Source organism: Populus nigra, chromosome 3 (assembly GCF_951802175.1).
Source record: "Populus nigra chromosome 3, ddPopNigr1.1, whole genome shotgun sequence".
Classification (NCBI taxonomy): Eukaryota; Viridiplantae; Streptophyta; class Magnoliopsida; order Malpighiales; family Salicaceae; genus Populus; species Populus nigra.
In genome coordinates this window covers 24951009-24962915 of record NC_084854.1, presented here as the reverse complement: position 1 = coordinate 24962915, position 11907 = coordinate 24951009, and the positions used below count along the sequence as shown (strand labels likewise).

The 11907-nt window shown below is 32.5% G+C and overlaps 1 protein-coding gene across 1 annotated transcript; it reads right to left on the bottom strand.

Annotated features, from left to right (window-relative positions):
- Positions 1 to 1901: 1901 nt before the first annotated feature.
- On the bottom strand, positions 1902 to 4052 carry LOC133688051 (WAT1-related protein At5g07050-like). The gene is made up of 7 exons (XM_062107434.1): positions 3711 to 4052; positions 3551 to 3613; positions 3322 to 3438; positions 2942 to 3191; positions 2694 to 2852; positions 2439 to 2590; positions 1902 to 2344 (listed from the first exon to the last, which is right to left on the bottom strand). Exons 1-7 carry the CDS (start codon positions 3911 to 3913, stop codon positions 2071 to 2073), a joined length of 1218 nt encoding a protein of 405 aa, XP_061963418.1. The 5' UTR covers positions 3914 to 4052; the 3' UTR covers positions 1902 to 2070.
- Between the last annotated feature and the right edge of the window lie 7855 nt (positions 4053 to 11907).

The following is an 11907-nucleotide window of genomic DNA, read 5'->3' as shown; positions in this document are numbered from 1 at the left end:
ATATGAAGTTAGGAGGAGATCAAGGTGGAAGCGAGAGGTGCGCATGGCACTGATATTATCCTAACAAGTGAGAGAGTACTGATCAGCACAGCAACTAGACCACTTAGTTATGGTGCTCAAAATAGAAATTAGGAATCAGAACATTTGTACGTGGAATAGGCATGTCTGTGCTCACTGGATTCCAGACTTATTTTAAGTCATTGTTTGCATCACTACTGGGTGTGATCTGATCATCACTTTGCATGGTGCAAAGTGTCAACATTATATTCCCTCCTGGGTTATTCGACGATAGATCAGATGGATAAAAAACTTGGCAGAATTGATGACACAATCAAATTGATGATGGAATCACTGTTATTAAATTATATTTTGTTTGGGAGCTCACTTGAGAGAATCACGTCATAGATACAGTGAGGCCAGTACTAGTGGAGCAGAGCTGGAAATTGGTTTCTAGGTGGCAAAATTACCATCTTCATTTCAAGAATTACTGATCAACACCGTCAGGGCTATATGATCTGAAGGCATGCAGTGGCTTTTATGTTTTTGCTTTCACTTTAATTTGTACCTTTTTAGGAGATGGGCAGTTGCATGTCTTATTAAACCTGGGCGTTGATCTGGTTCCTAACTAGGCCAAGTTAACACAATAGATTGGAGTTGACTGCTCAGGTGATTCGGCAGGGAAATTTACAACTCGATTAAAATCTGGTTAAATTTTTTTTAAAATTAATTTTTTAATTTTAAAAATTAAAATAATATTATTTCAGATTAATTGAGTTAGTTTTTGTTTTTCCTCATAACCCAAGTCTTCTGATGGATCATGAGCCGAATTGTCTTTAATAAATAGTTTATCTGTTGAAGATTTTTTTTTTTTTAGTGTTACAACTCCATACTCACACACTTTCGATTTCTCCAAATCATTCAAGGTAGAAATTAACAATGCCGTAGACACTAGCCACACATGATAATAGGATTCTCATATTAATTAATGAATAAAAATGTTATTTTTCTGAAATATAAATATAAATTGGTAGTTAATATCATTATGGTTAACTCTATATATAGTTTAAAGATAAAACTAATCAAAAACATAATTTTTAATGTAATTATAAATTATTGTGGGACATATGTGTTCCTCGTATCACTATTATTAGATTTTCTTTAACTTCACGAGTTAATTCAACAACTTATCATGATCTAAGTTAAATTTTAAATTAAATCAGATAAGAATTAACCTAATTAGATTAAAAAAATCAACTCATGACCTAATCAAAATACAATTTATTTTTTAAAATAATTTTGTTTTATTTTTTTTAAATAAAAACATTTTAGATTAACCATTTAAATTTATAACATGGACGAGTTTAATAACTTTACCATATATAAACAAAACAATATCCTTAAAAAAAAACCCACATATTTCATGGTACGTAATACTAGAACAAAATCTATATTAATTGCACCATCCCATTTGAAGAGAATAATCAATATTTAAACTAACACATTCAAGTCTCAAGATAAGATGAGTGTTTCCATCATTACTTGATTTGTGAATAATAGTGATCACAAACACGACGTATAGCATGCAATGGTTAAAAAAAAATGAATGGTGATTAAAGAGCGTTTGGAAACCTTTTTTTAGTAATTTTAGTAATTTTTTTAATTGTTTTACTACACTAATCTTAAAAATAATTTTTAAAAATAAAAAATTATTATTTTAATATAAAAAATATTTTAAAAAATAACTATAATCACCCAACCAAACAAATTTCAAAAGATTTCAAATCTCTATCTTATTCGTAAGAGTTGACATGATGGAAAAAAAAAACCCGAAGGCAGCCACACGCTGAGTGGAATCTGCCTTTGGAGTTTGGAGCCCAAGCTTTTGACAGGACAAACAATAATTATAGAAGCCAAGAAAGAAGATTATGCATTTTCCCATTTCCATAATTTTAACTCCCACAAAAGGTAAAAATACTAAAGTTGAAATTGCAAAAGAGAAAAAGAAGCTTGATTTTCCTGAATTTAGCCCTCTATTATTTCTCTCTTTATCTCATCTTTTTCCTACACTAATTAAGCTCTTGGTGCTTCCTTGGCTATCATGGGAGCCTGTGAAATTGGAAGAGTAATAGCCAGGGCTTGCAACGTCACATTGTTAGCTTGATTTCTTTGCCTCTCAATGTCATTGTTGGCTTCAATATCCTGGATCATTACTGCTGTGTGACCATTCTCTCCATTCTCTTTGATTGGTTCAGGGATCGTTTCTGCTTCTTTTTCTTTGTGTTCCTTGTACTTGCCCCATAGAACCGCATAGAGTCCAGCTACGATTAATATAGCACCAAGAATACTGTAAAACCAAACAAAAAAAAGTTATCAGTGAGTGTTAAATCCGAAAGTAAAAATGGCAGACTAGTTTTTTTTGGGAGGGAGTAAGAACTTACCCTCCAACATAAATGTTCTCAGCCAAGATGAAAGAGCCCATGATTGCAACTATGATCATCATCAAAGGACTAAAAGCAGTGACAAAGACAGGCCCTCGTTTTTGCATGACAAGTCCTTGAACATAGTATGCAATGCTTGACGACACAATTCCCTGAAAATGGAAAATTACACTTATTAGTACCTTTACTATCAACACATATTTGAACCTGCTTGTGTGTGTAGAGAGAGAGAGAGAGAGAGAGAGAGAGTCTCACAGCATAGGCAGCAGCAAGAAGATTCATGTCCCAGCCAATGGTCCAAGCAGAAGGTTTGTGTTCCATCACAAAAGTGACGGCTATGGACTGTAGAGTACCCAAAAAGCACACAATGGTTGTAAGAGAAAGCTGAGCTGAGTACCTCCTAAGTGTCACTGCCTGTAAAAAACAAAGCAACAGAAAGTTAAAGTCTTGACTTCTTTTTTAAAAAATCACAAACAAAAATTTGTATTATTCATTCTATTTACCTGAAGAATGAAGAATGATGCCCAGGCAAGTGTAGCGATGATGAGGAGAATGGAACCCATAAGCCAGTCTTTGTCAGCTGATCCAGTTGTGGCAGTAGCAGAAGATGTCTGAGTGTTGACATGCTTAGACCACATCAAATTGATAGCCTGACCTTTGTACAATGTCATGAACATGGCTCCAGCCACGGTTACTATGGTTCCAATCACCTTTGCTTGGCATCTAACTTTCTTTATGTCCACGATCTCCATCCTTTATGTTTTTAGCACAAGCCCATCAAAGCAAAAGTATATCAGTTGTCACTCAGACCAAAGCTACAAAGGAGTAGTACAGACTACAGGGAAAGAAAACAGAGTTTGAAACAGAGAAATTATTACAGTACCTGCAAAGAACTGCCATGACAAATGTCATCGCAGGCAGCATGTTACTCATGGCACAAGAAAAGGTGGGAGAAGTGAATTTCAGCCCAGCATAGTAAAAGTTTTGATCAATCACAGGCCTGTTAGAATAAGAAAGGACAAAAGGAAGAAGTTAAGATTGACTGTCTTTTTAACTTCAAAATCTTCCAAAAGTTTAGAACCATGTCATGCCAAGGAGAAAAAAACACTAACCCAAGAAGACCAAGCACAAACATTTGCATGAAAATGGGAAATGTAATCTTTGGCCGTACTTTCCTGTACATAAATAATAAGAAAACATGGTGAATAAGTTTTTCCACTAAAGATTGATAAGCTTTAGTACTCTCTTAATCATGGTAACCTATTTGTATACCTCTCAAGAATAATAGCAAAAGGAGCAATAACAGCAGTAGCAAAGGCATGCCTATAGACCACTAGCACATAATGACTCATCCCTCGATTAAGAGAAACTTTGGTGATGATGTTCATGCCAGCATAGCCAAATTGCAAAGATATCATGGCTATGTAAGGCTTGCATCTTTGAAAAAAACTTCCTAAACAACCATTCCCCTCCATTTTTTTTTTTGTTGATTTCTAGTTTAAGGTTTGGTAATTAATGAGAAGATCAAGAGGAGGAGAAGAGGGGGAAAAAAGAGAGGAAGACTACTCGAAGCTCAAGTTGCTTGTATGTCTCTCCTATGTATAAATGGCTAATGAGATCATTATATATATAGGCAGTTGGGTTGTGAGATGCGAAGGCTTCTATCCAAAATAATGTAATAAAATGGAGAGTTTCAAGAATGCGAGAATCTCACTCTCTCACACGTGTACTGAGAGTATGAGATTGATCCTTGGTGTGCTGCACTTACTAGGAAGGTGGATCAATTTGAATATTCTGATTAACATAAGCTATATTGATCCTTGTATGGCTGATTTGGGTTCCAAGTGGCAGCCAATAGGAAGGCTTGATTATGCTAAGTGGGATCCACATTGGTTTGTCTTAGTGGCGAACGATTTGAGAGCTAAACAATACATAATTTAATAATTTGGTGCATGCTGATGCCAATGGAAGCGGATGTGTAATATGGCGAGGAGCGGTGGCCCCTCCATGCTTGATCGGCTTATGCATGCCGCATTGCGAAGCATTCATCCCCATCAGTGAGTTCTTAATCTCTTTCCAAATTAAGATCTTTCAGTGAGTTCTTAATCTCTTGCCAGAAAGCATATATATAATCATGGTATCTTGTTCTGATATATATAGTATGATTAAAGCATTATATACACAAAGAGAAAGTGGGATAATATTGGATTTTTTTTTCATGATTCAATTATTCATGCAATTAACTATGCTTTGATAATTGTTTTACACTGGAACCTCAATGGGATTTCTGTTGAGTTTAATTCCATTATAATTTGCAATTAAGGTCTTGTTATTATTTGTTTATGGTATTTCATGTGGGACGTCACAACTCACTTTGTAAAGTTGGGCGTACGTTTGCGTTTCTTATTTGATAGAATAAAAAAAAAAGTTGGGCATTCGTATTGTTCCCTCATATTATACGTACGTACGTACGTGGAGTATTTTATGGATTGCTCATCAAAAAAGAAGATGCATGTATGGCTAAAGAACATGCATGAAAGACGGGTTTTTTTCTAGAATGTTAGAGACTTTCACACCGTCGGTTCGAGTCTTTTTCATAAAAGAATCAAGAATTTTACCTAAAGTAAGCTGATAAATTTTAGTACATATATTTTTTTTTTTCTAAGCTTTTGCTCACTGATCATGAAACGCATACGTCCCTTCATTTGTCATTCAAATATAAAATTATTTTTCATATTTTACATGTAAACTTTTAGAATGAGATTTTTTTTAGATATTATATTGAAAAGCAATTAATTTGAATTTTGATTTTCATCATCTTTCATGTATTTAATTAAATTAATAAAATTTAAAAAAATATAAAAATAAATTTATATAGATTTTAAGCTCAAAGAAATTTTACTGTATTAAAAAGTAATATAAAATAATTTTTAAAATTTGACTGGACAGCTGAAGAAATTAAACATAAGATAAATCTCATCATGGAATCTAAGTATATATTATTGGATTAAATTAACGTTCCATAAGCGATAGGTTATTGTTGTGTGGTCCCGCACCATGTGATGGTGGGACCACCACATTAATTATCAAGAGACATGTTGTCTCTTGGAATTTAAATTAATGTGGGTCGAGTACTGTAGATGCAGCAGCTATTTTGAACAAGAGAGGAGAAGAAAACCAAGAGAAAGAAAGAAGAGGAGGCAACAGAGCAGTCTGTCTTCTTTCTTCGATTTCCAGTTCGTTCACCGTTGGATCGGGCTGAGATTTTGACAGCAGCTTTTAGACACGTTCCTCTTCATTCTGAACGGTTGGATTGAAGATTGGTGGTGTGGAAGTGAGTCGTTTTGACAGAAAACGGGGCTGTCAATGTTGTGAGCTTTTCTCTAACATTACTCTCTTTAATCTTGTTATAATCCGAGAATAAGTAGTTCTTGATGATATATATGTTGTAGCCCTTAGTTGAATCTGAGGAAGAACAATTGTGAACCCATTATTTGTGATAGTGGAAGTTTTTAGGTGGACTCCGGTCCCGTGGTTTTTCCCGCATCGGGTTTTCCACGTAAAAATCTCGGTGTTAATTTGTGTGATTATTTGCATTATATTTGATCATTGTTTGAATCTGTTTTTTACTGCACAAAGAGGGAAAAAGGATTGGGACTTGTGAATTGTGAATTGTATTCCGCTGAATTGATCCGGTTAGTTGTCCCGAGTTTTCCCAACAAAGTGGTATCAGAGCATCTGGTTGTGTAGATTGAGTTCTTGTGCAGTTAAAATGGAAAAGGAAGATTCGGGCATGATAAAGCTCACTTCCTCAAATTATTTTCTGTGGAAAACAATGATGGAGGATCACTTATATTGCAATGATTTGGCTTTGCCGATTGAATGTAAAGGAATAAAGCCTGATGACATGGATGATGCAAAATGGAATGGACTAAATAGAAAGGCTACCGCTAATGTTAGAAAATGGGTATCTTCTAAGTCCATTAATCATATTTCTCAAGAACATGACTGTTATACAGTGTGGAAGATGTTGGAAGAAACATTTGTCAAGGAGAGTGCACAAAACGCATATATTTTAGTACATATATTTTTTTTTTCCTAAGCTTTTTCTCACTGATCATGAAACGCATACGTCCCTTCATTTGTCATTCAAATATACAATTATTTTTCATATTTTACATGTAAACTTTTAGAATGAGATTTTTTTTAGATATTATATCGAAAAGCAATTAATTTGAATTTTGATTTTCATCATCTTTCATGTATTTAATTAAATTAATAAAATTAAAAAAAATATAAAAATAAATTTATATAGATTTTAAGCTCAAAGAAATTTTACTGTATTAAAAAGTAATATAAAATAATTTTTAAAATTTGACTGGACAGCTGAAGAAATTAAACATAAGATAAATCTCATCATGGAATCTAAGTATATATTATTGGATTAAATTAACGTTCCATAAGCGATAGGTTATATATATGACATGGTTGAAGATTCCTAATTGTACATGATTATACCACACACAGCATATATGTACCATCCAGAGAAGAGAATTAAAAGCCCCTATACGAGCAGACCAGACACATATATACTCCTCCATGATATTTATTAAAAGAGGTTTTTCTTTTTTCTCTTCTTTTCGGCTGTGAATTGTGGAAGAACATGTGCGATTATGATCATATAGGGAATCTCAACCTAGAATTCCAAAAATTGTAAGATAATTTAATTAAACATAGATATTCCAACAATTTTAAAATAGTTAATTCTGATATATTTTATTGGCATTTTTAAGGAAGAGCTTGGTTGGAGCATATTAAAGATTCGAAGATGGAATGCTTCGAATATAATGACAACATTAATAACGTTTTTTTTTTTAATTCTAAACCTTACTTTAACTGTTTTATGAATATGGAAGGATGATGGATATGATTCATTAATTCTTCCATCTTAATCCTATGATCACCTCAAATATAATTTTATTTGTCATAATTCTTGCATGTAATTGTAGCACAATGATGCTTTGTTTGTTTGTTTTTTTTTGATGAATTTAATTTTTAGTGGTATTTTAAGATTTGGAAAAGAAGAAGAAGATTTACTATTTTAAACCCCATAAGGAAGTTATGAATAATTAAAAATTATTATAGTTTATAATTAGGAATAAATAATACCCCCTTAATATTATTACTCTTTCAAGAAAAAATAAATAAATGAGGTGAGAAAACAGTTGGCTGATGATGGGAATAAACCCCATTTTTGTATTAAGTGTCGTTAGAAGTCTGTACATCGTAGAGTAATCTTAATTAGTAATTCTCTTGAGTTGATTAGCATTCTGATTTTCCCTTAATTAATTGTAGTAGTTTTAAAAGTTTAAATGATGTTTAAGAAACTTGAAGCAATACAATTGTAATTACGTTCCAATATCGTTAATCTGTACATGATAAAAATAACTAGCGAGTAAAATAATAAATAGCGACATTTGTAATCGCCGCTAAAAGCTTAGTAAATGTTGCTAAAGGCTAACTGAGCTCCGTGTATCAATCTTGACCAGCTTTTATGACAAGATCGGAATTCTATGCAAAGTGGCCGTATAATACAACTGACCATCTGATTCATCACTATCGTTTGTCTTGTGGATTCGCTGGAAAAAACAACGGCATGGGCAATGATGGTGTTGGCAAGGCTAGAAATTTATGAGACTGGCTAGCCATTATCATCTACACATTGCAATATCTTTGATCATCAATGGCCTTACAGTGGACAATTGTCTACCATAAATCAATGACGAAGTTTAGAAAGAAGCAAGCAGTGCACCTTGCAACAAGGATTTATCAAAAAAGAGAGTTGGTGCTTCCATTGCTTAATTGAAATGCCTCTCCAGTAACTCTTGTTTGATTAACCAGTGGCAGAACTAATTTTTTTTTTTAAAAAATGGAGGATAAATACAAAAAAGAGTAAGATAATATTCTTGGATTTAGCCATATTACATAGATCGGGATTTAATCGGACGGAAGAATTTTGATCAACTTGGACATGATAAAACCAATCACAGGCCATTAATTGATGATCACGAGTAAGATTGTCCCCTTCACTTTTAGCCCCTTGTTGGCTTTATGGGGGACTAGCAGGGCCAAGGCAACAGAGACCACAATTTAGAGCAGTATCGTTTCAGTGTTGATCACCACAAAATCAAGGGCTCCTCCGCAACCAATTTTGCTACACATGACACAAGCAAGTCCCGGCAGCCCATGAGCCATAGCTAGCGTGAAGCAAGCAATGATCAATGAGGTTAAGTGGAGCACCAAGTGATCTAAATGGGCATCTAATCACCTCCCAATCATAGCACAGACGCTGTGTCACGTCCTGCACCGTCGGACCGACAAGAATTGGTGCAAACAAATTGCAATGATCGATCGACTAAGAGTGGCCTTATCATGATTGTGGTTAATTTGAGGTAGCTCTTGCAAATTGCCCGGGCAATGACAGGGAAGTAACTTTGCCTGGGAGATAAGTAGGGTTGCTATTCATTGAGTCAGCGCACGAGTGTCCTACAATATTGGGATCAAAAGAAACCAGACACTCAAGGCTGTGACTGCTAAATATAGAGCCTTTTGTAATTATTGGTCTTGTCTTATTCACGTCGGCATCAATTGAATCGGCACTCATGAGGTAAGTTTTAATTTTTTTACTTTTAATTAATTGAAATCTTGTTCCGAAAAGGAGTAACATTTAGTTAATTCCCTTTGAAATCGAATTATTAAAGAAGATAAATTCCTACTGCATTGTTACTCTTAATCACTAAATTTGAGTAAAAAAAAAAAGATTTTGTACAGTTTTTTTTTTTTTTTTATTGCTCTAAGGTAGCCTTTTATTACTGGGCAGAATAGACAATATAAATATAGAAAACATGTCTTCCTATATTTCTTGTTTTGAAAATAAAATAAATTTAAAATTATCTTGGAGACATTTATATAAAGTCTTTTAAAGGTGTTTAATGAACAAGATAAATGACTGAGATTATCCTTGTCTTTTGAAAATTAAATGTAGCGTATATATATATATATATCATGTAGAATCATTGAATTCTTTCTTATCATCTATGTTCCTGTTTTTTTAATTAAATATATTTATGTTTCTTTTATATTTGTTCTTTCCGTCCTAAAACATTAAACAAATGCAAACTAGAATACAAAAGGTTTTTTTACTAGATTCTTGTACTTGGATAGCTTGTAAAATAATTAGCTTACAAGTTATATTTCATAGTTTGAGCCATTTTGTACAATGCTTTAAGAAAATTCCAAAAAGAATTGGTATTTTACAACGTCTAAATAGTTTCCCCACTTTTAAGCATTGTTATTAAACTCGGCTCGATAGGTCAACCTGGTGATTAGACCGATCCAGATTTGTTCAAAGATCAGCCGGTGCAACAACCCAGCAAAACCTGGTTAACCCGGAGGGTCGACCCATGACCCGGGTGAACCCAGACGAGACCCAGTGGTTTTTTTTATTCAAATGTAGTTTTTCTTGTATACATTTTTTTATATATATTTTAGTTGGTTATTAATACTTTTTAAAGTTTACTATATAAATATTAGAAAAATATTTTATTTTTTTAATGTTGGATTTGAAACTCATTAGTATATATACTCTATATTTCCAAGAAAAAAGTTATTTTTTCAAAGTGAGATTTGAAACCCTTTTGTATATATACTCTATATTTCCAAGAAAAAAAATTATTTTTTCAATGTGGGATTTGAAGCCCTTTCATATATATACTCTATATTCACAAGAAAAAAAGTTATGTTTTTTCAATGTGGGATTTGAAACCCTTTAATATATATACTTTATATTCCCAAGAAAAAAAATTATTTTTTCAATGTGGAATTTGAAGCTCTTTCGTATATATACTCTATATTCACAAGAAAAAAATTATGTTTTTTCAATGTAAAATAAAAAACTTTTTGGTTTAAATACTTCAATTTAAAAGGATAATATAGTATCTTTTCAATGTGGGATTTGAAACCCTTTCATATATATACTTTATGCTCACAAGAAAAAAGTTATGTTTTTTTAATGTGGGATTTGAAACCTATTAGTATATATACTCTATGTTCCCAAGAAAAAAATTATTTTTTCAATGTGGAATTTAAAGTCATTTCGTATATATACTCTATGTTAATAAGAAAAAAGTCATGTTTTTTCAATATGGGATAAAAAAACTTTTTGATTTAAATGCTTCAACTTAAAAGGATAATAGAATATCTTTTCAATGTGGGATTTGAAGCCTTTTCGTACATATACTCCATGTTCATAAGAAAAAAGTTATGTTTTTTCAATATGAGATAAAAAACTTTTTAAAATATTATTTTAAACTTTATTATTTACAACATGTATAGCTTATATTCACATAGATTTTTTCTTGATTTTTTCATATGAAATATTAAAACTTTAAATATATTTTTTTAATTTTTCCAGGTTGACCCATGAAACCCGGGACCTGACTCCTTGGCCGGGTCAACTCCCGGACCGGGTTTGATAACTATGCTTTTAAGAACACAATTTTATTTTTTAAACAGATGTGTGATATTTTCAAAATATCTTAATTGATAGTTATAGCTAATTAAACTATGACTGGACCATTCAATCTAAGGGATTTTAGACTACAACTAGATTTCACAAGTAATTAATTAAATTGTGACTGAACCAATTACATATTACATAATGACACACTCAATATATGTAAACACCCAGCACATGCATGGTGCTTTTGTGCTGATCATATCCGTTTTTGTCCCTTTCTCAGGTGAAGTTGGGTTTGGTTGGAAATATTATGGAATATGAGTGACTTTTTTGGATAATGAGTATATTGAAAAGGCTATTAAACTAATAGCTGAAGTACTAATATAGGGACAATACAAAAAAATAAAAAAAACAAAAGGGTCAGACTTAGAAAAAAAAGAAAGATCAATTACAACAAAAAAAAACAAAAAACAAAAAGACTAGCTAAGATTATGGAATATGAATGATTGCTCAATGAAAAAAGGGTAAACACAATACCAACAACATTTACATCTCTGGTTTGCACTTTCATGCATAGAAAAGGAATGAACGGAGACAAAGCAAAGAATCAAGGAACAAAAACAAAACAGGCTCATATTAGGGTTAGAACGGTGCGGTTGAAGACTGACCATAACTCTAAAGGCTGTATGATTTCTATTGTTTTAAACCTGTTTTTCATTTTAAATTGTGATAAGAACTTGAGTTTGAAAAAGCTTATATATAATACATAGCTTTTACTCTTAAACCGCAACCTTCAATGCTAATCAAACACTAATAAGGCAACATTAACATACACTATTAATTATCAAAATCAAGCTGAAATTTCTACAGTAAAAGCAACATATAGCATGGAATTATTTGCTTGAAAATCCGTGCACTTTTGCCTTGTATTGACTTGCAATCAACCTGGCC